This window comes from Aulonocara stuartgranti, assembly GCF_965226115.1.
Source record: "Aulonocara stuartgranti genome assembly, chromosome: 20".
Lineage (NCBI taxonomy): Eukaryota > Metazoa > Chordata > Actinopteri > Cichliformes > Cichlidae > Aulonocara > Aulonocara stuartgranti.
In genome coordinates this window covers 3,664,513-3,689,966 of record NC_138956.1, presented here as the reverse complement: position 1 = coordinate 3,689,966, position 25,454 = coordinate 3,664,513, and the positions used below count along the sequence as shown (strand labels likewise).

The following is a 25,454-nucleotide window of genomic DNA, read 5'->3' as shown; positions in this document are numbered from 1 at the left end:
AAAGCAGTCTTTTATGCAGAAACAAGCTTCCATTTAGCACTGTATGCCAAATGAGAGACACAGCTTAGATTTTGCTCTGCTGCACCAGAAACTGCAGTGAAGAGAGATTTTATATAGATGATATCTCTAAATTAACTGTTGTTTAAATAAACAACTATCAGGCAAATCTAATATTAGGGAAATATTAGAGTGATTATTCAAAAATTGAAAAAAAAAACCCCCCCATAAAATAGTCATCAATTGCTCTCACTGTGCAACCTTTTGGCAACATTTTACTTTAACTTCCTACATTTTTAAACCATTATCGGTACTTTCTACTTGTTACTTTTGGTTTAAGGCATTTGAAGAGAGTTATTATTTTGTCAGCGTGGGCCTTTAAACATCAAACCGAGTCTAAACAGTAACACATGAAAGGCAGTCCTGTTCGTGTAATAATCACCAGGGTATGTGGCACAAAAAGAGAGGAAACAAGCAAAACTGTGTGCCAAAGTCGGAGGTTAAACTGGGCTGGTATTTTTAGTTATTTATTTATTTTTTGGCACAACACGACTGAGGCTGTCCATAAGTTGCGGTTGTGGTACTTCCGGCCCTGCAAAAAAGGAGCGAACATAAAACGAGTAATTTTTTTTTTAAGTGGCAGGTAATTTCAAATGCAATTTTTCTATCCGATTAACAAACAACAGCAAACACACAAGCTCAGTGGTGTTTGATAAACTGGAAGATTAAACAGTGTACTGTCAGTAGAGGATGGAAATCAGCCAAGACAACTCATGAAACATCAGCTAAATTCAGGTGTGTAAATCCACAAGGCGCAGTAAACCTCAGAGCAGCTGCAACAGCACAGGTAAGCAGATCACAGCCTCATTTTTTCTCTGCTTGTGTTCTTCTTAACTGATTCAAGCCGAGCCTTTATTAGAAATAAAATTTTAACAGAAATCAAGCTGGTTTTCCTATCTACTAATATTATTTAATTATTACATTAATATAGCACAGGGTTCAGTAAGATTTGCACAAAAGTAGGTGGAAGAAATGTTCTTCAAAGAGCTGCTTTTTACTCTCTTACTTTGAGAATATTTCAGAGCCAGTACTTTTCCACTTTTACTTGAGTAAAGAAGTGGAAACAGTACTTCTGTACTTTTACTGGAGTATGTTTCAAAACTACTATCTGTGCTTCTACTTGTTGCCACCTCTGCTTAAAACTGTGCATTAGTACACTGGCACATACAGCAGTTGGCATGCAGTTTGCATTACCTGTCAGGGGATGTCTCTGTTTGCTCATGTGAGCCAGCTGAAGGTTTTGTCCCCGGAAGGCGTCAGATTAGTCGGAGATGACACATTTAAGGCCTCAGAAGTGAAGCAGACTCCAACTCAAACCGAAGCGGATGTGCAGTGTGCAACTTCAGCAGTGTCTGCGACTCTTACTTCCACACCGTGTGGTCTTTTGCATTTCTGTCACGTCTGCGTCACTACAACTTGTTTTGCAAACTCTTATTTAGCTTTTCCACTGTGTGAAGCACCAGGTTAAGATTTGAAACAAAAAGTTGCCTTAAAGTTTCTTTGAATTGCACAATGCACTAAGTTTAACACAGTAAAGATGCAGGTACGGCTTCAAACTTCACTCTCTTTATTTACAGTAATGTTAAATGACATTAAAAACAGGAAGGTCATGACAGTTTTTTTTTTTCTTTCACGCCTCTTCTTTCTCTTTCCTGTTTATCAGGAGTGAAATTGTGGTAAACTTTAATACTGAACCAAGTTTCTAGATCAAAAAAACCTAAGCCACCTCCCACAACCTCGAAAATTGTACCAATAGAAATGAAACATTGGTATCCGTCTAAGTTACAGAGCTGCACAAAAATGAGCTTCCTGTGTGCATGTAGGCTTTTCTCTTTGAACACCAGAGCTAACCTTATACTTTCAGGATCTTTCTTACCGCTCATTTTCTTTCCGCTGAGGTATCAGTTATGTTCACGTCAGGCCTCACACAGGCGGCAGAAAAGGATTATTTGAGAAGGGGAGATATTGGAAAACGCACTCTCGTTAAAATGTTTTTAAACTGTTGCTGTCTGTGATACGAGGTCAGTAATATTTCAGCATTTAGTAGACGTGGTAGTACGGTAAATTCAGCTATATCCCCGCCGCTTTCATATTGTTCACAAACATGACAACCATCTCTTGCCCTTCCTGTGACGAGGCAGTCTCTATGACTCATCATTTAGGGGATATCCATGTCGCCATTAGATGCATGAGAGTGACGTTTGTCTAAATCACATCCAGCTCTGCTGTCAACATTTTCTTTGCTCTCCTCCCGATCCCCCGATCCCGAACTCCTGAGACGCAGCCCGGGGTCTCGCTGCGTTGGGATCTGGAAGCTCGTGAAGGAGCTTCCCAGCGATGGTCTCTTCTCTGAAAATGAAAGCAACAAAACGGACAATTGAAATCAGACTTAGGCTGAAACAAAAACCAAAAATAAAAACAGAATTCACAGTTAAAATAAAGTATAGTATCAAATTTAAGGAAGTATATTTGCAGAAGTTCAAAATGAAATATATGAACCACCTATTTTGACCTAAACTTCACAGCCCCTGAGCTAAGCAAATGGTCACATCAGTCCTGGTTGCAACACAACAGGGCTAGAAGTGGTTAACACTTCTCTGCTGGTATAATGCAGCAAGAAACATTTGAAAATCTGGTCTTGAAACGGTGCATGTCTGTCATGTCTCTGAGCAGGCAAGGACACATACCGCCAGGTCCGATCGGCCGCATCAGTCTGTTCATCTGGACATTCCAGTGTTTGACGTTGGTGCTCGCCTGCCGAAGTTTCCTCTGGGCGGCCTGCCGGAGAAGAAGAGCTTAGCGGCTACTGATAAACAAGTGAACTGACAAACGCTTCCCAAAAACCTCGATCTGTTGAAAAGTACCCAGAAGAGCCACTAAGACGTGAACTCGCTTCCTTTTTGCTCTTTGTCTGTGACCTGATAAATAAACAAAGTGCTGCTGGTATTTTAACCACTAAAACTGGTCAATTTATTAAAAAGTTAAACTTTGCATCTCAATAAGGATAAGGTTCACTACTGCCACTCTCAAGGCCAGATTTTGTCAAATAAAATCAAATATAATGAAAGTAATAAAAAGACAGAGTAGCCACCACTCAACAAGAGAAAAAAAATGGTGTCCTGTTTGAATCCTGTTCATAACTGATGTGCTTTTGAGGGACTGATCACGATGGCAGTCTGTTTAGTCTCATTAAAGTCTCTGCCATCTGGCATCCTGTCTTATCATTATGAATTTCAAAGTTATACTTGCAGCACTTCCTGGTTATCTAACTTTATCTGATGACTAGGGACTGTGATGGGTGGGTGGTTGTTTTTTTTGTAGCTCGTGAGATGCTTTCGTGTGTTGTTTTAAGCGCCTATTTTGAACTTAACTTCTGTTTATTGGTTTGGTGTCAGATTGTCAGTGACTCTTGCGACAGGACAGCCTCTCGCTGATCTCATCAACACATTCTGTGGTGATTTATTTAAAAACGACAAGCAGCAGAAGCTCACTTATTTTTTTCCATGTTCAGGGGGTCTGCAGTGGTATTAGGGGCCTGAGGCCTGAGGGGTATTAGCTTCGATAACATGCTGTAACTGAGTCACACGGTCAGTGTCAGGGTTTCTACCTACCACAACGTCCTGGTCAACTCTGTGCCGGTTGGCTCGAACCTCCTCCAGCTGTCTCTGCGCCTCCTCCAGGGCCCGGGATTTGGCCTCCATTTCCTGCTTCAGCTCCTGCTTCTCCCTCTGTGTCTTCGCAATGTACTCCTCCTGTTCCTCCTGCAGGTTCATCAGAGCCTTCATTTTATCCTCCTCCTCAGCCAACAACCTGAGCATGATGTAGAATGCAAAGAAGTTAGACTTTGAATAGATCATTTGTGATAAATGCAGGGGGCTCATCAGCGAGGTACTTTGGACCTGGGATGGGATAAATCGAGAGTGCAATGACAATGGTCTAGGTGGCTGCAGCGTTAAACAACTTCCTCTTTGCAGCTCAACTTCCTCAGGAACATAACGCAATGTGAACTAATTCAGCAACAGAGTTTATTAAATGCTGCTTGTACACAACACAACCTCCACCACCCTGCGCTAAGCTTTTTGCACTGCACACCTGGCTAGCTGCTTAAACAACTTTACCCTGCTTGAGCATAGCGGAAGGCCTCCTCATCAAGCCTGGCTTTAATCTCTTGCTGCAGCGCCTCCTCCAAACGTTTCTGCATCTCCTCCAACTCCAGGATCCTCTTCCTCTGCCTCTCTGCTTCCTCCTCTTTCAAAGCCATCTCTGCCTGCATACTGACTCGGGCCTTGTAACACACAGAAAGAAGCAAGTTAAAGTCGATCTGCATCTTTATGCTTTTAAAATCTTTCATTCTTTGTTTCCATGCTCACCTCCTCAGCCTCACGGAGCTGAATCTCCAGGGCACGCTGAAGCTGTTCGTGTTGCTGGCGCCTCCTCTGCTCATCCTGCTCCAGGAGGGCCTGAGCCTGCTTCTGCGCCTCCTTCAGGAGCTCCAGCTCCGCCAGCTTGCGCTCCCGTTCCTCCTGCAAGGCCCGCAGCCTCTGCAGCTCCTCCTCCTTGGCCTGTCGCCTTTTTTCCCGAAGCTCACGCTGTTCACGTCGCTTAAGCTTCAGATCTTTGTGGAGGGATTTCTTCCCCTCCACATGCAGCCTGATTGCCGTTTGAATGGCTGCAAAGAAGACACTGATGTTTAACATCTAAATAAATAATTAAAGCTTTTAAAAATTGATGTGAATTGATGAATGAGAGTCTCTTTTAACCTGTAGTCCACTCCTGTCGCTGTTTGGTGTCTGACGCACTCATTTCATACGTCTTGGAGAGGGTTTTAAGACAAAACATGCATCTCTTCCCATCTCGGTCTGGCAGCACCTGTTCAAAAAAGGGACACCCAGTTTATCTCTTAATACTGAGTAGTTAACTGTGAATGGTTTTGCAGTTTTTGAGTCTATTTTGTAAAAATAAAGGAGAAAAACATCAATTACAGGAAAAGGACATTTTTCTAACAACTCTGAAAGCTCAAAAAACATCTGCTTCCTACAATATAACACAATTTCAGCAGCTTCCTTTGAAGTATCACATGCTGGGTGAAGTGATGAACTTGTGACTCAATTAGTTATTCATGCAAGAATTTATATTGCCAGGATTTTTGCAATATTGTGGTCTACACTTATTCCAAGTCACCATTGTAATGATCATAATCTGAGCTGTACTTTAAATGTCTTTTATGAACACAATGAGTCATCAGTCACGTTCCAGGCTGGAAACAATATGCAAAACTTTTTGCTCGAGATTTTTCTTAAAAGAATCCTCTTGCAATAAGATGTTCCAGTTAAAGGTGTGACCCATGCTTCGATCACAGTAAATTCCTTAGGGATTTATAAGAAGCATAAAGAGAAGCAAGAAAATGTTACAACAGCTTTGCTAGAGGCCTCAGTATTTAATCAGTCCACAATAAAATACAAGGCAGGGATATTAGGAGTGTTGCTAGTTCCCTGGGGCCTGGCGTGCTGCGGTGATCACAACAAGAGAACAAACCTGAGTATTCAAAGAGGTAAGAAGAGCAGCTAACAGCAAAGCACCTGCACAACTCTCATTTCCTTAGTTAATGTGTCCAATGCAGCATTTACACAAAACCGAAGTAGTGTTAACCCTCTGAGGTCTACATCATCTACACAGGTGATAACCTTAACCGTACCATAACCTTAAATATTAGAGAAGGCCAAAATGGAAATCAATATTTTAAGATAATGACCCTGTATCAGGTAGGCCATCAAGTTTTTGCCAAATCAAACGTGGTTCATCAAGAAGAAGAAAGAAATAGTTAAAGGACTCTATAAAGAAACAAGTGCTAAAACAAATCAAGTCATCGTAATGAGACTTTGTCATGATTACGTTTTGGCTTCATTCATGCTTAATAAAGTTTTTCATGCTTTATTGTATTATTCTGTGAAATAAACCCTCATTAGTCCTCATATGAGGAAATACCTTTTGTTTACAGCTGATTCTTACTGTGTACTCATCAAGTCCAACTAATCTCAAAAACCATCGTAAAGACGAGCTCATGTTTCTTGAGGACCACCTGTGTATTCTGTAATAAACCTGGGGTGACGCTGTGTGGACTGCCGAGACAAACGTGAACTTTCATGCAATGTGGGGGGGAAAGGGCACTGCACACCCACGATGAAACCTCCTCCTAATTGCAAAGCACGGTAGGTGGAGTATCGCTCATCATAGTCATAGTTTGGGGCTGTTCGGCATGCGTACTTCGCCATGATTAACGCCACAATGACTTGCACGCGTGGAAGTCCAGACACCGAATGCGACCAGTCAACAAATGGTCTGTGGCATGAGCTGAAGAGGGCTGATCAATCAAGACGTCCCAGAAATGTTGCAATATTTCACGAACAGCCACAGGAAGCATGTGATGGATGTTGTGACTGCTAAGGGGGGGATCTACAAGTTACTACACTCAGGAATTCACTTACTGCTCTGCGATTAATTACTCAGAGCTGATACAAGAATAGATCTCATTGCGCTTTTAGTCATCTTTGACTGTAACTGGGATGAATTTCAGACCACATTTTATGAGCAATAAATGCAGAGAACCTAATAACAGTTTCCAATTTCCTTCTTGCAAGTGTATTACGCAGTATGATAACTGAGGCTGTGTCCACACGAAAAGTGACCAAGACACCTTAAATAGCAACCGCTGCACTCTTACTTCTGCTTCACTTTCAGCTAGGAGTGAGGCTAGCACACTAATCACCTCAGTTCCCTTGAGCTCTGCGAAATTTGTGAGGAAATCTTGTTTTTAATATGACCCATGGCAAGCTTCAGTTTTCAGTCTTACCTTGTTTCATTATGACACCCAAAATATGAAGCAGTGCCAACACAAGTCAAAGCACTGGAGTAGAAAGATTTTGGATTTTGCAGTTATTTACTTCCTTTTATGAAAGGTAGTTTAGTCATTTGAGAGAGGCTCGGTGTCACCTTTGCTCATCCCGCATCTTAAAAGAAAATCATGAGCCACCGAGTAAAAGTGGGATTATTCAGCAACATTTCACGTTTAAATTTCTTCTCTTTATAGCATGTTTATTAATGTCGACATGACTTGTGCTGATTTAACTGTGAGGGCGGTCTCATTTTCTCTCAGACTCCAAAAAAAATTCTTTGCTCTTGTAAACGTGAAGCAATAATTTTGACTTAAAAGAAACTGAATTATATAAAATTAAAGGTATAAACTGAATGTATGAATTACATTTAATCTGACCAGATTCCAGGGTCTTGCTGGATTTTGTACTTGCTCCCCTTTTTTTGTCTTGTTTAACCTTTGGAGGGACAGGATTTCAAATTTTGTAGTAAGTTACAAGTTAAATCAAAGATGAGGGGCGTGATAAAAAATAAAACTACAAAAAAACCTTAGTGTAGCACCTTGGGGAAGTCCCCGCCCTACACTGAGAACCACTGCCTGAATGTCATTTAAACGCCTGCTTGAGTATTTCTGCTGTGGAGATTTTGTTATTAAGAGTTTCTCTAGCTGTCACAGATGATTATCTCTCCAGCTGTTTACCTCCACGCAGCAGTTCTCATCCAGGGCTATATTGCCTTGGCAGTCCTTGCGGTCCTCTCCAGTGTAGTAGGACAGGTTGCTCGGCTTTAAGGTGAACCACCGTTCCTTCCAGTTTCTCCTCAGCTGGCCTTTTTTCCATAGATAGCCCTGAACGCAGCCAAACCGACACACAGATCACTGAAATAAATCTCACCGGGGAGGAACAAAAACAGCATTCTGGAGGCACATCAGTTTCCTACCTCTTTGAGGACGTCACCAACTATTTCCCTGTACACTTCCTCTATAGCCATGCTGATGATGCTCGCATCAATTCCTCTGGTTACCTTCCCGGAGTTCATCATCTCTAGAAACGTCCAAACAGTAATTCCACTCTGCTGCACTGAGTCTTGAGAGAAGAAGTCCTCTAACTCGACACAGTTGAACTCAATACTCATAGCCATACATATTTTCTTGAGGAGGTACTCCACCTGCATGGAAAGAGACAGGATTAATAACTCAGCTGGACTGTCCCTGCATGCTGTGCTGCACTCAAGCAAGCTATATATTACACCAATCACCTTTGTGTGCAGTTTTAAGGAGTATTTAAAACTGAATTTACCATTTTTAGTGACCATCACCTGCTTATTAAGGACTAATTCACAGTAATGCTTTAATATTACTTTGTTACTACACTTTTATTTGTAGTTTGAATCCTTCTGCTTAAAACACAACTGCAAAAATTGTATCTAATAGTGTAGCTGAAAGCAGCTTTTGCTATTTCCCAATAAGGCTTTCTCTAGTAACAGTATAACCTCACAGTAGCCCTGGCTACACCACAGAGTGCTTTGCACAGTGGCTGATGTGTGAAACACGCTCCAAAATACAACTGGATAATGCTTTCTTAAACCGAGGGCGACAGAAACGACCCTGCCCTTGAAAAATTGGGGCTTTCTCTTGGCAGCGGCTGTGAAGAATACACGACAGGAAACCAAAATGAGACTTTGCAAGTGAGAAACAAGCCCACACTGCTGCGTGACATGAGCACCATGTTCCATGGTGGCAAGAAACAAACTTTCAGCTGGTGTACTCGGTGTTTGTAAAAGATCCAACAGCATTTTTAGGTCAGAGATTACTGAGTGCAATCTCAGACTCAACAACAGAGTAGCTTAGGGTCTAAGTTTGGAAACGGGTTTCTTTTGCCACACACACTTGTGATTTTTTTTCTCTTTCGGTTACATTTTCAATACGATAAACAATGCATCGTACTAATGATAAGAGTTAAGAGTTAAACCCACCTCGTCGGGAACCATAACCAAAGGGTACTTGTCCTCAGAGAGAAAATTAAAAAGGCACCAGAGACGAAAAGCATCTTTGTCTGGTAAAATGGTGCTGCTGCTTCGGTCTGGCTGGTAGTTTTTCTTCGCAGTAAGAGTCCAGCAGAGCTCGTCTACGTTTTCCTTAATAAAAGAACCTTCCACAACCTACAAAGACACAAGACCAGGGGTTTAAAAAAAGCTGTCTGAATTATGAAACACATGGAGCTCGCAATATGCTGAAATAAACTGAGCACACTTGTTTGGGTTTTTTTTAATCACCTTATCCAGGATGTATTTATTGAGGTAAGGCATATAACCCTGACTGGAAACTGGGCCATCATCGTCATCCCTGAAGTGCTCCTCCAAAGCCACGGGGTCATGTGGAATACACAAGACTGTGCACAGGTTGTGAGACAATACCTGAAGGATCACAATATGAGGATGTTTAAAAAAGAAAAACACTGAAGCAGAAAGTCATTTCAGTTCTCGTTGTCCAACACAGGACTGTGCAAACTGTTTTATTTGTTGTCCTGTGAGGCTGCTAACCGCATCCGCCTACAAATTAATAATTAAGTGTCTAAAAAAAGAGATTACACGTCATGAGTTAGGAAGGATGAAACTTTCTGTAGAATAAAAAAGGTAAGTGACATGATGTATAAATATATTTATATAGCTGGCTGCTGAATCAGAGAATGAAGGCCAGGGAAGTGTTTGAGGAACTGAACTTTTAAATTTCTGCTGCATCGTTTTTTCTATTTTAAAAAATGTGTTTGCTCAAACATGGAAAAAAAGAGTCACCAGAGTCAGCAAAAAGCTTTAATTTTCTAGGAAAGCTGCCTGGAAAACTGTTCAGACGCACTAGTTTAAGAGTGGAACGACATCAGTAAAGCAATATGACCGTTTTAAAGTTTAAAAAGATGAAAATCGAGCTCAGGAAAACATCTCCAAGTTCTATTAGAAACTTCAAGTGTTACACTTTACTCTTTGTGAGCAGTGGCATCACTGACAGCATGTGAAAAACAGTTAGATTAAAAAACGCTTTTCCTTCTTGTTCTGTTTCTTCAGCTGAAACCATGCAACATCTTGAGGTATCGTGCATTTTATCAGACAGCTAGGTTCTCTGTGTGTTGAGCCATAACCACATCCTGTCGCCAGTCTCCAACGCTACAACATCTGTCAGTTTTGAGGCCAAAGCATGCAAAGTGTTTGCCTGCGAGTGCCTCTGAGCAGCGCGGCGCCTCAGAGAAGGCTGAAGGCACGAGGGGGGATAAGCCCAGTCATGAGGCTGACTCGCTGAGAGCCAGGAGCGCCGGGCGGCACATTCGCAGGAGCGTGGAGGTGGCTGGAAATGGAGTCTGAGCCACAGCGAGACCGAGTGACATAACAATGAGATCAACGCAACATACAGTAGCCTCGTTTAGGCTCTGTGGAAAGAGACAACGGTCACCAACATGTGTCCACTTTATCCCTGCTCTCCCTGTGACAATGTCCTTTTTGACGTGTTCGGCCTCATGTTGTGAACCTACTCTATTCAACAGGCTGCTCTCTGGCCCGGTGCTGTGCCAGAGGGTCCCTTTGCACTACAAGCTGGTACATGGAGGCCCAATGTGAGCACAGCTTGGAGATGAGGGCTCCCATTCATGTACAGACTGAGAGCAAACTGTTACTCTCGTGCTCGCGTCGGACAGAGGTGCATATTGTGCCCTCTTTCAGCAGCTGAAAGCATTTTATTCAAAATAGGGGGAACAAATTTGTTCCTTGTTGGGCAGTACACGGCTGAAAAAAACGGAGTTTTACACAGGAAATGTTAATGATGATGATGTTTTCTGATAAGTAGTATCAGACGTTGCACACCATTATTTCCTGACACATAAACACATAGTAAAAGTAGTAAACCTTGAGATTTAATTTGCTTTGTTGCTGAAATTGCTTTCACCTCCTTCACAACCAACCCGCATGATGTAAAATGCAACGAGGTAGGAAACGAGGGTAAACGGTAAGAGATGAGTAAGTTCTCGGGCAGGAAAAAAAAAGTTTCTCTAGTTCCATCTTCCAGGTAGACGATCCCTCACTCACCTTCAGCTGAGACTTGGACACTTTCCCGCTCTTCTCCAGATCCAGGGCTGTGAAACCATACCAGATGGATTTAAGCAGCTCAGACCGCAAGTCCATGTCTGCTGCAGCGTTATTTTCTGGTTTCCTCCTCTACGTCTCTTCTTCTTCCCTCTACTGTTGACACGGGTGACAGGCATACACCCACGCTGTGCTGCTGCTTTCAGGCAGGCATGGGGCTTTACTGTTCTGCTGGCAGCGGCACCTGCTGGATTACAGTGGTCAGTGATGAAGAGGGAGGGTCTCGCTGTTTACCGCAGCGTCAGATCTTGCCCTGCAGTGGCAGAAGCGTTTTAATCCTTAGAAAATTTTAAAAGAAAAAACTCCATTATGCATTGCCTAGAAATCTACAAGTGTCTTGCTAGGTTTAGTTATGCGCCTGTGCAAAAAGTGTTGTTATTACAGTTTTATATTTTTAATGTTCTAAAGTTATATCACTGATTTACTGAAAATCTCCATCCCCTTCCTGTGCACCTTGGACAGAAAGTAATTTGCCATTCATTATAAAGGTTTATTATTTAAGTTAGTAATTAGATGGGCTCCTGGCAGTGCTGCTTTTACTTTCATTTCTCTGTGAAGTAATCTTTCAGTTTGTTTTCAAGGTCCTCCTTATTTGGGTGATACCTGCACTGATGTGTGAACATAAATAAGGCATAAAGAGCCAATTAAGTGACAGTGAATGATAATTGGCCTTGCATGTGTATAGCACCTTTCTGTACAGTTGAGCACTCAAAATACTTTTTACTACAAGTCTCATTCACCCAATCACACACGTTGTTACAGTACTTGTATCAATGTCCAAAGGCTTTCTAACATTCACAGCACGCTCACACTGGGATTACACTGGTGGAAACTCGGGGTACCTTCCCCCAAGTGTACTTTGCCACATGGATTGATCCACTGACCTTCCAACTGGTAGAGGACCCACTTTGTTACCTGAGGCCACAGAGCATCTGCAAAACAAGCCCAAATCATCACCCCTCCACTGGTGATGTTACCCGCTGTTCTAGAAATCTTCTGGTTTGTTCAGATATGATTTTGCAATCAAAGCTGTGCTCCCATGTTCTTTTGAGAGGGAAGAGGCCTGGCACCCCTACCAAACAAGCCATACTTGTTCAGTCTTTTTCTAATCGTACTGTGACGAACTTTAATCTTTAACATGCTGACTTAGGCCTGCAGAGTCTGAAATGCAGCTCTTAGGGTTTTTTTTTTTTTGCAGTTTCTCTAACCTTAGGGTGAATTTTCAGGGATGATTAAAAGATTTTTTGGGCAGCACAAATTGTTTCTCTAAGATCACTGCATTAGCTTTATGTTAAGTTAGCTTGTCTCATCGCTACTTTAGCAGCTGTCTGTTAAATGTAGACTTCTTGTTAGCTAAGTTTACCGTATATTGTTTATATTTGCATATAAAATACTAACAAATGCAGAATGGCTTGGTAGCTTGACTTTACCTTAGTGCTGTCCAATGAATTTAAGAACCTCTGACATCAATATTCAAATATGTAAATTAAAAACAACAACAAAACAAAACCATTACGTCAGTAACTGACGTGATCCCATTGATTTAAACAATGTTTATATTAAAATATCTGAAAATAAAATAAAAATAACAAAAAATCTAAAATTCTTCTAATATTCCTCATGATTTGTCAAATAAATCAAACTCCACTTACTTTAGCTCTGGAAGTCTATATCCTTGAAATGGCTCCGCTTTATGTAGATTGTATTATTATTATTATTATTATTATTATTATTATTATTATTATTATTATTATAGGTTTTTCTGAATGTCTGTACTTTGCACATAGGGGGAAGCCGCGGCGACACGCTGTCACGTGGTAAAACAACTTTCGCGTCGTTACCATGGAGTTGTTTATGAAACTCCATTTCTCATTGGTCGAAGACGTTATCCTGACTAAAGCGCACGCGGCCATTGGCTGATACGGATTCTTATTTCGACCAATGGCAAAGCGCGCTTTTTACAAACTCATATGAGTCCAGGAAGTTGACAGCCCACTGTGGTGAGAATAGACGGGGCTAGTGGTTTTTAAATCTGCACAAAACACCCGATAAACCAAAACATTTGGAGCTGTTCCGGTCTGAAATACTTTACTGGATGATCGGAAGGAAGAAACGGATACTCTGTTGAATTATAGGAACACAGAAGGTCCGTATGTAGCCAGGCTTGTGATCGGGGTAAAGCTAGCTTCTCTGGGGTAATTTTCACAAGTCAGCACGATGGTTTGTACTGTGTTACTAACAGGCATGCGCTTTTACGATTAGACAGATTGTTTGAGAACTTTAAATTAGCTCATGTTAACGTTTTAAAGTCTCGTGTTTCTTTTTTGTTGTTGTTTTCATTGCATGCTTGGTGTCTTTTGCCCATCTCCATACTACCCTTGTTAGAAGCCTGTTTGGTATTTTGGTTGCTCAGCTTTAATTTCTTTCTGTCTTTAGTTGCTTCAGTTGCTCCTCACAGCTTTATCTCCTCATCATGGACTCTTCTCCAATCCTTCGTCAACAGAGTCAGAATAAAATCCGCAGTGACTTTATGAGGTGAGACTGATGATTTGAGCCGCAGTTACTGATATAGAATTTCAGAGCTGGGACTTATTTGGTCTGTCTACAGAAGCGTGTTTATTTGTTTGTCTCATAGTAAAATATACCTTTCTAAATCTCAGGTATCAAATCAGTACTGGTATTAAAAATGTCAGGCAGCTTGTTCCTCTCCTGTATCTGCCTCCCATCTTGTCTGGTTTTCTTTGTCCGTGAATCAGTTTTTTCCCCCTTTGCATGCTGCCTCTGGTGATTTCCCAGCCTCGAGCTGGGTTGTGTGACAAAGCTGACCGTTTTTCTTTTTTCAGAATGAAGAATGAACAAAACAAAAAGGTAGCAGACCCAAAGCCTTCCAAACCCATGTCAGGATCTCACCTTTCCAACAAAGATATTGAGAACAAAGATCCAGGAAGCTCAGCCACTGGTAAAAAGGCACCTCTGCAAGCAGGTATAAGCAGGCTTCCGGTGCTTGCAAAGTCCCTCCATCTTCAGACTCCCTCGGACTTCAGTCAGTCCCACTGCAGGTGGGAGGAGAAACCTCTGGCTGTAAGCATCTCCTTTTGATCCTGTAGATTTCCATATTTTTATTTACTCGGGTTAGTCTGATGTGTTTAATAAGCATTTTCCTTTTTCTGCAGCGAAAAGCGCCGAAGAAAAAGCCACTCACTCGGCCTGTACCTTTTAATCTGTCACAGCCCAAAAGCACAAGAACGGCTGCTGAAAACCAACCTCTGGCTGTCCCAAAGCTTTGGACTCATGCAAACACAAAACCGTCTAAACATCCAACCGCTTTAAAGGGCAACAAGGACTCAACCAAAGCTGCAGGGAAGCCTCTCGGAAAGACAACAGAAGATGCTTCCCACCTATCGGGACCAACTGGGCCTTCCAGCACATTTCAGACTTCATCTTTGTCCACCGCTATGTCATCCCGTCCTGATAGTGCTGCTACTTCTGCACAGTCTGCTCCCAGTGCAGAGGTCTATTTGAATAGCATGAACCTGCTCAGTCTAAAAGACCATTCAAAAACAGCATATGCTAGTCGGACCACGCAGTGCAATTCTTCAAAAGGTGGTAAGCTTGTTTATTTATCGCATCTAAGGCACAAACTTCCACCTATATTTTGTGGATAATCACTTAAAGCTTGCAGGCCGTATTTCCCTCACTCCTTTAAATCCATGGAAATCCATTTATTTTGTTTAGTGAAAATGAAGATATTAAGAGAGTTTCTCTTGGGCTTTTTTCTTTTGCATTATAGAAAAGGGGGAGAACTTCCAGCCTGACCATGCGGCTTTGCTTAGCATCCTCCGGAACGAAGGAGTGGGCGTCACAGGTCCGGCGCCTACGACTCCACAGTCCAAACCGTACAACTATTTGGTGAGTTGGATTCACAGCGGTGCATTCTTTATCATGCTTTTTTTTGTTTGCTTGTTTTTAATGCCTATAGTTGCAGCAGGTAAACATTTTTTTAAAGGTGTCCAATGATCATGTGTGCAGCCCCAGCGAGTGTCCGTCATGACGAGCCGACAGAAAGCTGGAGCCCCTGCAGGTCAGTGTAAGATGGAGAACACAGCATGTGCTTGGCACATACATGTGAACATTGTAAAAGACTTATTTTATAGTAGATGGCCGAGCAGTCCCTTTGAAATACTATATAAATATATCTCACTATACGTGTGTGTTCTCTCGCCCTGTTTAAAATCCCCAATAAAAATGCCACAATTATGAGTCTCATTAACTGGAAGCCAATTTTATTCAAACTAAACATCAGGCAGTGTTAGTTGGGTGTTCATAATGTTCAGTATTACACTCACGTCATATTATTTAAATGATTGTTGTCTGTACTTTTCTCACAGGATCAGTGAAGTCTGTGCAGTTCTCTCCAGACCCCGCTGCGCTGCAAAGCATCCTCCAGAACGAGGGAGTGAAAGCCGGAGGGCCCGTGGGCACAACACCCCGAAGTTCAGTCTGTCCACCAAGCAGGGCGACTTCAATCTACACAGTAAATTTGTGTTCACTTCTGTACTTCCTCATACTTGTTACATTGTTGTTATTGCTTTTTTTTGCTTTTTAAGTGCTGCCTTTGAAATAATTTCTTCTGTCTTCAGGCTCAGAGAGTGCCGGTTAGAAAAAATCGTCCAGAAGCGACTGCTGTGCCAGCAAGTAAGATGCAGCATTGCTCCACTCGTTATCTTTATAAAACCCAAAGCACTCTTATCTCGTTGTCCTTTTAATCTGATGTGACGTGGCTTTTTTCTCCTGAGCAGCAGCATCAGCAGCACTCAAAGAGACGGCGCTGAACAAATGGACCCCACAGAGAGTCCGCAACACCAGACATCAGCCCCTGTCTGCTATGGTCAGTATGTATTTATTGTATGTTGGCACTCTGTCCAGGTAGTCTGTTGTGTTGTGCACAATCACCGCGTTAACTCATAATGCTTCTGTTTGCAGAAATGGCATCAGTCGCCATACGGCACTCCTGGATTCAAGAGTTGCAAAACCAACCTTCAGCCCCAACAGGAGGTGAGATGGGAAACCCTGACTTAACCTATTATTTTATACCACTCGTGTGTGTGTGTGTGTGTGTGTGTGTGTGTGTGTGTGTGTGTGTGTGTGTGTGTGTGTGTGTGTGTGTGTGTGTGTGTGTGTGTGTGTGTGTGTGTGTGTGTGTGTGTGTGCCAAAAGATGTTCTTAAGTACGTAAATATTGTTTAACTAGTCACCATAAAAGGGAATCAGGAACTAATCTAAGTGAACACATAAAAAGTTTTAACCAAAAAAGCTTTTTGGTTTTAAAATATTAAGCTACAATGTCAGTATCCCAACTTTGGGAGTGATGAGCGGTGGGGAAGGAGCGAGACATCCTTCATTGCGAACAGGCCTCACTAAGCATCTCTTTATACCTTCTAGTATAACTCTGTTGAACAAATCCAGGTAGGGATGGGTATTGATAAGATTTTCACGATTCCGATTCCATTTTCGATTCTGTTTAACGATTCAATTCTTTATTGATTCTTTTTAAAAAAGGAGAACACTAAGGTCGAATAGCTTAGAACTTTGTTTTATATCTTCTCTTTGAACAAGATAGAAATTTAGGAGTAACATGGCCTCACAAACCCAGCAGTGACATCTTAAGAGATCCACAGCATACGGCTCTTCCAAGGGGTGTCACAGGGTCCCCAGGAAAAAAATTGTAAATGTAAAATAAATATTCTTCTGTAGCAATAACAAAGTTTTAACTAGAAAAAAACTGTCTAAAATTTATGCTTAAATGAAGAAAATTTGACTTATTACAAGGAAAGAGACTGAATTGTTTCTTTCTTGATTGAGTTAAATATAAGAATTAAATCTCAACTCTGAGAACAATAATTAGAAAAAAGTGCTGAGAATAAGACACCATCAAACATACATTTTGCTCTTATTTCACATTTTAATATTTTTAATGATAACATTATTAGGTTTTTAATGTCCCTTACTGCAGAATAAAGATTTCTTATGAAAGTTTTGTTTTGTTTTGGTTTTATCTTTAGCTCCATTCTAAGAAAATGACCAGCTTCAAGTGTCCTCAGTGTAGGACACATACAGGATGCCATGCTGAAATGTAAAGCACTTACAATAGAAGCCACTAGAAACAAATTATTCCAGCCTAATAGATGACATTTATGGCACTTGTTTTCTGTGCTGACTGATATGCTGCTCAGTGCTTTGCTGCCTGCTTTTAAATCAGATGTCACTCTGAACATAAACACAAGCTACATGTGACGTCTCTGATGTGTATCTGTTTCTACCCGTGCTGATGCTACCGTGACTAAAGCTAGCCAAGCAGCAGTAAATATGTGAAGCAAGGCAGAAGGATATACTCATCAAATAAACAGGATCATAAGAATATAAGACCACGAGCACCACAAATGTAACAGAAATATGTTGACATAAAATGGCATGTTATTTGAAATCTACATGAAACAATGACACAACTACTTTTTTTAAATTTTTCTAATTTATTTATTTATTTTTTTACCAATTGTCCAAATTAGTCTGTGATTGGCCTTAGTGTGACAGAAATCATATTTATGTACAACTAAATATGCCTCAGCAAACATGTTTTAAATGGATGATTCCTCACTTGATGACGAATGATCCTTTTCCATATTTGCTGAGTCTTAAATTTGATGTCAGTGAACTTATCAGTGGTTGGTGTTTTTAAAAAAAAAAAAAAAAAAAAAAGCCCCCAAATCCCCTATGAGCAAGCACTTGGCGACAGTGGAGAGGAAAAACTCCCTCTTAATGGGGAGAAACCTCTGACAGAACCGGGCTCAGGAAGGGGTGGCCTTCTGTCTCGACCGAGAGGGGTTCAAATGTTCACTGACAATTTAGTTTGTGCATTTCATTTGCAGCAGTGGAATTTTGTTCTTTGTGCTGCTGTGGGATTTTAAGTGAGGAAGCTTTGGGCTCTTTCAATCTACCTTCAAATCATGAAGGGCCTTGTTGGGGCAGAGCTGGGATTTCAGGTCACTGATTTCCAGGTTGAGTGTCTCCTGCTCCTGCCTATGTTTAACGGCCTGCTCTTCAAGCTGATTTTGAGCTGCTAGGAGCTGTTTCTGGAGCATCTCAATCTGCTCTTGCTGAATCCTACATTTGAGCTCAAATTCAGCCTCCTTAGAGGACTTCAGTCCTACAGAGTCAGTGTGTGAAGCCTCTGTGGTTGGAGTGGCAGACTCCACACACTGCTCTGTGGTAGGGTGGCTGATTTGGTCCTGCAGGGTAACCATGTTGTAAGTTGTAAGAGTAATTTCTAACAGTTTTTTTTTTTAACATGGAATAATGACAGATGCGCTATAGATTTAAAGATAATAATAATAATTTTAAAAATTATTACTTTAAAAAAATCCTGTAACTACAATATATTTTGGGGACAAATGCACATTTTATTTTGTGTCAGTTACAGTTCCTTTAACCTTTCGCAGGAGGTGGTCCAGAGACTGTTTGATGAAGAAGAAGAAGAGCAGAGCGCAAATGTGACAGAAAAAGATTGCGAGCAGCGACCAGTTCAAGCCTCAGCTGTGAGAATTTGAAGCGACCGATCCACATTAAATTAAGTTCTTCTGATTAATGTAGTAGCTTAACAATCAGTGTATTTTTGTTTTCTATTCATGTCTCCAGAGTAAATCTCACTGTGACAAAGAGGAGGAGAAGAGCAGGAGCAACGATGATGATGATGAGGAGAAGTTAGTGGGAGAACAGATGTTCTTGCAGGCCCAGCACAGAGAGTCTGTTATCTTTTTCTCGACTGGCAAAAAGTTGTTCAGAGTGCCGCGTTTAGAGAAGCTGGGGGACTCCGCTCTGCAGGACCAGCGCGCTCCAGTTTCACCAGAAGAGAGAAAGGGGCCGCCAGTGCACGGCGAGGTGCCGGCTGTGCCAGAACCGAGCTGTAAGATCACCCCTGCTGTTCAGCGCCCGCACAGAGGTAACTCTGATCGATCACACTCCCCTTAACCTCTTAAAAGCTGACTCGGAGTAACCATTGAAGCTGTTTTCTGAACCGAGTGGTTTCGTGGTGTGAAAACCACAAGTGTCGTCTTTATGGGGGAAAGGGTTAACAATGTTGTGTGCCTGTTGTGACATTTATTAAAGTGTAGACTAAAAGTGAGTGCCAGGAGAAAAAGAACCACAATATTTGATTTTAAAAGTGACAAAAATTGACACAATTTTCCTGCTATTAAATAATTAGATTCTTTAATTAATTTTTACGAAGGCTGCAGATTTTTTTTTTTTTTCCTGTCGCAGATCTCGTTGGTCAGAAGACTTGCTCTGTGAGTTCTGCAGTGTTGATGTTGCGCAAGCGTTTTCCTCCCCTGGAGGAGCTGCGTTTGGACGAGGAGGTGGCCACCTACACATCAGCGTCTGTCGGGGCTCCCCCTGGGTTTGCTCCCCTTCGACCTTCCTGTGGAAATCCTCTGGCCTCCATTTTGCACTTCGAAGAGTCCACTGTAAGTGTAGCTCTGACAATCTGCAGTGTAACAAACTTTATATCACTGCTTTATGGTTTCTTTTCTTCTTTTTTTTTTATTGAATTGAAAATACCAGCATGCTGTCGCTCTGCCTGAGTGGGTTCTCTCCAGGTTCTCTGGCTTTCTCCCACAGTCTAAAGACGTGTGTGTTAGGTTAAGTGGCAACTTTAAACTGGCCGTAGGTGTGATAGTGAGTGTGTGTGTTTCTCTATCCATGTCAGCTCTGTGATGGACTGGTCACCTGTCCAGGGTGGACCTCATGTTTTGCTCTATGACAGCTGGACTAGAGCAAAAGTGCAACCCTGAACTGGATCAAGGTTGAGTGGATGGATGGAAGTATTCAGTTCAGAGTGTGCTTCTAGAGAAAATGATAGTTGGCAGAACAACACAGGTTCAGATTTTTGATTAATTGTGACTTTTATTCAAATTATTCCATTTTGAAAAGCCAAGAAAAGGGAAACCATGATGGTACAAACATAAAAGAAATAGACCCTGCACAACACAGGTGATGTTGCAGCAGGGATCTGAAGGTGTCATAGGGGATCATCTTATTGTTAGGGTTGTCTGCAGGCTCTTTACCTCACTATCTCAGTATATAAAGCGCCTCGAGGCGACTTGTTGTTGTGCATTGGTGCTGTATAAGAGTGGAAAGGAAACACAGACGCCACAGAGGAGTAGTTGTTCTCTGTGGAGGACACGTGGCCTTGCAGCTCTAGCATCTACACAGATAAGTGGATGTTCTCACAGAGGCACAAAGTCACCTTCTGAATTGACTGAAAAAGTTAAATAAACAGAAAGACCAAAGTAAACGATCGCCCTCTGAACAGACACACTATAAACACAAAAGAAAAGGCGCTTTCAGTCGCACGTTGGCTCTCCAAACTACTGATTATCATAAAAACTCAGAGAAGCCATAATCTGGAAGAAAATTCTGAAAGGAGACACGTTTTGTTTTCATCTGTTCACACAGTGCAGATGCTGTAGTCTCACACTGATCCACACTGCATGCCACTAAACAGGTTTTGGTGTTTGCCTGTAAACAACATTCACCACCTCTTCTTTTGTTTATAGCATAGAATCAACGCATTTTTAAGTATCATCAAAGAGTCACTACGCTTTATTTCAGTGCATTCTTGGTTGGATGCTGTTCTCTGATCATTTATGTGAACATTTCAGCTTAACAGTCAGTTTAATAGACCGACAGCGCGCATGTTTTGGAAATGTGGTGGCACAGAAAAGCTCAAATGAAGACCATCCGGAACATGAATAAAAGTTTTAAAGCAATGTTAATGATCAGTTATAGAAATATATAATATTTGGCAGTTTGATTATTGGGTGTGATAATTATGCACAAATCAGTTGGAGATTTCACCCTCGGTGTACAAATAACTGTTGCAGCAGTGTATGAAGCTCAAGATATCTTAAAGAAGATCAATCCATCTTTATTTCACACTCAGTGGTCCAGGAAAAAACAAAGGTACATTAAACACGTCATTATTTTCTCACAAACAGACAGCTGTACCAGTGCGTCCATATTAAAGATGGTATCATTATTACCATTAGTTTCCACATGAAGAGTGGCGTAAGAAGATGTTTGCTTGTGCATTTGTATCATTTTCCCGTAAACATCTTCATCATCTGTCGTTTGATCTGTAATGACGTGTCTAAGATATGCGAGCTAATTACAGACACTAAAATCAGGTAATCTGATGAGCATGTGTCCTCTGTGGTTTTACACATCATTATAAAACCCCAATTCCCAAAAAATTGGCACGCTGTATAAAATGTAAATAACAACAAAATGCACTGGTTTCCAAGCACAGGCGATGTCAAACATTTAAATTGAGATAATGTCTCTTTTTAAGAAAAATCTTTGCTCATTTTGAATTTGAAGGCAGCAAAACGTCCTAAAAGTTGTGACGAGGCAACAAAAGGCTGGAAAAGTTAGTGGTGTTTAAAAGAAACAGACGTTTAGGTTAATGTGCAACAGGTCAATGACTTGATTGGGTTTAAAAATAACATCTCAGAGAGGCAGAAGTTCAAACTGCATCGACAAATTATGGAACAAATTCAGAAAAATGTTCATCAGCATAAAATGATGAAGACTTTGAATATCTCATCATGTACAGAACTTAATATCATTAAAGGATTCAATGAACCCAGAGAAATCGAGGCTGAAAATCTGTTATTGGATGCCTGCGATCTTCGAACCCTCGGTGCTGTCAAATTTAATAATAAGCTAATATGTTCCTTAAAATGTTGAGTTTTCTTGAGAAATGGAGAGCACCTACTTTGTTGTTCCCTCATAGAAACTTGTGTAGAAACAAATACGAGTCCAATTTATAAGCTTCAGAAGAAAGCTATAAGAATTATAAATGGATTAAGGTTATTATTCACCAATTACACATTACTATTTATTTATTAAACTACATTAATTCACACTTTCTCACCCTGCACACGTGATGTACAAAATGATCTACCTCCAAACTGTATTCACGGGTTGTTTAAACCATATTTGAAAAAAATACAGTTCAGGACGATTTACAGGTGTACGTCTGCAGTACGGACACAGCAAGACGAGGTAAATAAATATTAAACTGTCGACATTTGCTTTATTTTTATTTTGTTTGGTTTTGCTTTAAAGGTGTATAAAGTATGCTGTGTAAATGGAATAAGGTGTAATTTTCTATAGCACGAATTGAACCTTTTAGTCAGTTTGTGCTACTAATTTCAGTTCTATTTGTCTGTTGTTGTTTTTTCCTTCTGTAGCTGATGTAAGATTTAAAGCACTTAACACTGACCACAATAAGACTCTGTGTGATCCGAGTGCTGCACAGAACACTCGGACATCAGGACAGCAGCTTAAATATTCTCTGTGGTCGGATGTGTTTGATGTGCACAACACAGTCAGAATAAATATTTGTCTTGATTTTGTTTTTCAGAGATTTGTCCCAATTGGCTCCGATCTCTCGTCTGGTCCGCCTTCTCCGCTGCAGGACAGTTGACTTGCACCACAGCTGCAGTGTTTGCTTTCACTGTGAAACGCCGCTGACTTCACTTTACAAATATTTGTCGAACACTGACGCCGCCAGGTCAATGGCTGCTCCAAAAAGAAAAAGGGTATATCTAAATTATACTGTTTTTCTTTCATAACTACAGACACTTGTATGTTTTTAATAAAGTAGATTAAAAGTTATCTTTTTGGGACCTAGGTCCAATGTATGTGTTGAAAAAAATATTTTTTTAAAAGGTCAATGAAGAGATCAGTGCTGTTGGCTGTAGTGTACATGTGGATCAATGGTTAGGATCTCTGTGATGTACAGTGTTTATAATAAATAGTTGTTACTGTCTGGCCATGTGTGGTTTGTTTGTTTGTTTTAAGCACATACACAATTTAAGATTTGTTGATTTGGGAAGTAATTTCAGGATTTGACCCCATGATAAAAACGAACTTTGAATAGTGTCAGACAAATATTTGTTTCATGTCTTTACCTTCAGTTATTTCATGTTTGTGAAGATGATGCTTTAAGTTTGGTTAAGATTGACAGGTTTGCACATTCGTTTAATGCCGCAAAGATCCTTAGTTTGGTCCCGGGAGGAGACACAAATCCCTTTGAAGTTGTGTCAGGTAGAATGTAAAAGTCTCCCAAATCACACATCCGGAGCTACCTGCTGTGCTCCTGTGAATAAGAGAGCTGCTGAAATCATCATTGCCCCACTCACATGTAGCACTGAGATATGGAAACGACACTTCAGTGATGCAAAATCTCATACCGTCTTGCATTCTGCACTTTGTTTCTTGGCCAGATATAAAGGTCAACCATTTTTCTTGAAACATGCAAAGCATCCTGTTCAGTCATGTGATGAGGTGTCCTGTTAGGAGTTATGGAGTAATATATGAGAAATGTAGCCAGCTGCTGAATCACCTCTGCTCCCATGGGCTGATTTCATCCCCGTCCAGAGGTTTGCATGAAGCAAGATTTGGTGCTTAGTGAGGTAACATCAAGATTAAAAGCGGTTTTCATGGAGGTACATCTCATGCTGAACTAGACTGCAGACCTAACCTGCACAGGAGCAACAGGAGAAACATTATGGAGGTTATATGTACCTTGTGTAAATTATGCAAAGAAAAATCTACTTAAAGTTGTTTTGTTTTTTTACTTTTCCCCACTTTACTCTCACACCACTGAACACTGCCAGAGTTAAAGCTGAAACCACCCAGCACACATTAACTTAAATTTAATTAGTCCAATCTTTTATTGATCATGAATAAGTCTTGATTGATTCATTACTTGCCAGTTTCCTTGGTGACTTTCAGCTCTTCTGATAAATGCCTAAAGCACAAATACAGGTTCATACAGACCTAATTTGTAGGGCACCGCAAGTGCCAAAATTAAATAAATAAATACACGATTAAATAATTATTAAATAATTTATTTATTTAAATGTTAAATAAATAAATAATGTATTAAAAACATAATTAATTTCTTATATATGCCATTAAATGTGTGTAATGTGAAAGCCATAAATTATTTATTAAATACAGAATTATAATAATAACAATAAATGATGAAATTTGTCATTATTGCATAACATATAAATTCATTTTTCCTAAAAAGAACAATTGATTTATTTCACTATTTAATTATTTTAGGCTTACGAAATTACTTTAACTTTCAGAGCATGTGATTGGTTAGCCAGTACAGTCAAGACAGAAAGAGCCCTGATAATGAGTCAATGCAGTGTCACAGTCAGTTGAATAGGTGGTGTGGACTCTTTGCATTTGAAATGAAATTACCAACAGCAAAGGCAGAGGAAAGCAGCCCAAACTGTAAGTAACATTGGGAAATACTGTTCCTGTTTCACCAAATACACAAGATTTTTTGGGGTAAGAGTGTAGTGGGATCATTTTTAAATATCTTGTTGATTTGTTGAGGTAAAGCTTATTTATTAAAGTGCTCCAATATTTTCCATTACTCCAGAATTAATGTTTTTAATATCGATCCAGCTTAATTCTAAACTCTAGCTGTGAGAATTATGTGTAAATGTATAATGCTTTACAGAGAAATCTACAGAACATTCTGTTGATGAAACAATATTATTTGATATACTGGTGTACCATATTTTTTAATGCCTTTTTCATAATTAGTCCAGTGTTTATGTCCTTTCCAAATCATTACACATTAATGGACCTTTTATTCTTAAACATCTTGCCAGATACATGATATATGTTTTAAAAAGACAAATAAGTAGGTCTGTTCTCTGCTAGTTTCATTTCATTTCATTCAAATATTATTAAATATTTATTCATGCGTACAGTGATTTTTGTGTATTTTGAGGGCTCACGCGCTCATGCTTCACAAGTAAAACTATTTTACAAATGTACATCCAAACCTGAAAAAATCTATGCACAATGTATTCAGTTCAGCTCATGAATCTGATCATTTCTCATTTCAAAATTCTTTCTGTGTGTACAACTGTCTAAAACCACACCTAACATCTTTCACTCAGTTACAAAGCCTTAAATATATGTGGACGAATCGCTTTATACGCACTTACAGGCACGTTGCATGACCACATGGGGTTTTGAGACAAATTTAAAGCAGTACAATCTACAAATGTAAGATGCATTCAAGTCACAGTGTAAATAATTATTTAAATAATTATTTAAAAATAATTTCAATAATTATTTAAATGAATGTTTTCTACGATGTATTTTTGTTATTTCATTTTGGCACTCTTGCCACTCCATACCAATTGAGGGTCATCGCTCCACGCAGCTAATATAATTATGCTTTTAAATCATGCTGCATAAATAAATAAGAGCATATTTGAAACGTTTTGCTAAAAGACAACTTTT

At 40.3% G+C, this 25,454-nt stretch overlaps 2 protein-coding genes across 6 annotated transcripts; one reads left to right on the top strand and one right to left on the bottom strand.

Moving 5' to 3' along the window:
* Positions 1 to 1,607: 1,607 nt before the first annotated feature.
* Positions 1,608 to 12,814, bottom strand: LOC309697064 (differentially expressed in FDCP 6 homolog). Of its 5 annotated transcripts, none has more exons than XM_082518700.1 (12): positions 12,708 to 12,814; positions 10,999 to 11,242; positions 9,202 to 9,342; positions 8,902 to 9,087; positions 7,867 to 8,094; positions 7,628 to 7,774; positions 4,818 to 4,926; positions 4,428 to 4,726; positions 4,176 to 4,342; positions 3,669 to 3,867; positions 2,745 to 2,835; positions 1,608 to 2,406 (listed from the first exon to the last, which is right to left on the bottom strand). In XM_082518700.1, the coding sequence occupies exons 2-12, from the start codon at positions 11,092 to 11,094 to the stop codon at positions 2,216 to 2,218; spliced, it is 1,854 nt and encodes a 617-aa protein (XP_082374826.1). In that variant the 5' UTR covers positions 11,095 to 11,242; positions 12,708 to 12,814; the 3' UTR covers positions 1,608 to 2,215. The 5 variants fall into 5 exon arrangements, with proteins under 5 accessions (XP_082374826.1, XP_082374829.1, XP_082374828.1 ...); XM_082518703.1 differs by having other exon boundaries at positions 10,999 to 11,239; positions 12,708 to 12,722; XM_082518702.1 differs by lacking the exon at positions 12,708 to 12,814 and adding an exon at positions 12,486 to 12,553 and having other exon boundaries at positions 10,999 to 11,239.
* Positions 11,944 to 22,946, top strand: troap (trophinin associated protein). The gene is made up of 14 exons (XM_082518698.1): positions 11,944 to 12,022; positions 13,492 to 13,590; positions 13,899 to 14,136; positions 14,229 to 14,661; positions 14,846 to 14,964; positions 15,085 to 15,136; positions 15,444 to 15,589; positions 15,696 to 15,750; positions 15,855 to 15,943; positions 16,039 to 16,110; positions 18,551 to 18,646; positions 18,747 to 19,050; positions 19,371 to 19,573; positions 22,537 to 22,946. The coding sequence occupies exons 2-14, from the start codon at positions 13,529 to 13,531 to the stop codon at positions 22,597 to 22,599; spliced, it is 1,932 nt and encodes a 643-aa protein (XP_082374824.1). The 5' UTR covers positions 11,944 to 12,022; positions 13,492 to 13,528; the 3' UTR covers positions 22,600 to 22,946.
* The last annotated feature ends 2,508 nt before the right edge of the window (positions 22,947 to 25,454 follow it).

What these genes read in the sequence shown, in the direction of transcription:
- LOC309697064 (XM_082518700.1), bottom strand. Translation starts at nt 11,094, where the DNA reads ATGGACTTGCGGTCTGAGCTGCTTAAATCCATCTGGTATGGTTTCACA. An exon ending in AGCTCCGTGAGGCTGAGGAG is followed by an intron (nt 4,343 to 4,427) that starts GTGAGCATGGAA and finishes GTGTGTTACAAG; the next exon opens with GCCCGAGTCAGTATGCAGGC. An exon ending in GCGGCCGATCGGACCTGGCG is followed by an intron (nt 2,407 to 2,744) that starts GTATGTGTCCTT and finishes TTTCATTTTCAG; the next exon opens with AGAAGAGACCATCGCTGGGA.
- troap (XM_082518698.1), top strand. Translation starts at nt 13,529, where the DNA reads ATGGACTCTTCTCCAATCCTTCGTCAACAGAGTCAGAATAAAATCCGC. An exon ending in GTGCAATTCTTCAAAAGGTG is followed by an intron (nt 14,662 to 14,845) that starts GTAAGCTTGTTT and finishes TTTGCATTATAG; the next exon opens with AAAAGGGGGAGAACTTCCAG. An exon ending in GACCAGTTCAAGCCTCAGCT is followed by an intron (nt 18,647 to 18,746) that starts GTGAGAATTTGA and finishes TCATGTCTCCAG; the next exon opens with AGTAAATCTCACTGTGACAA.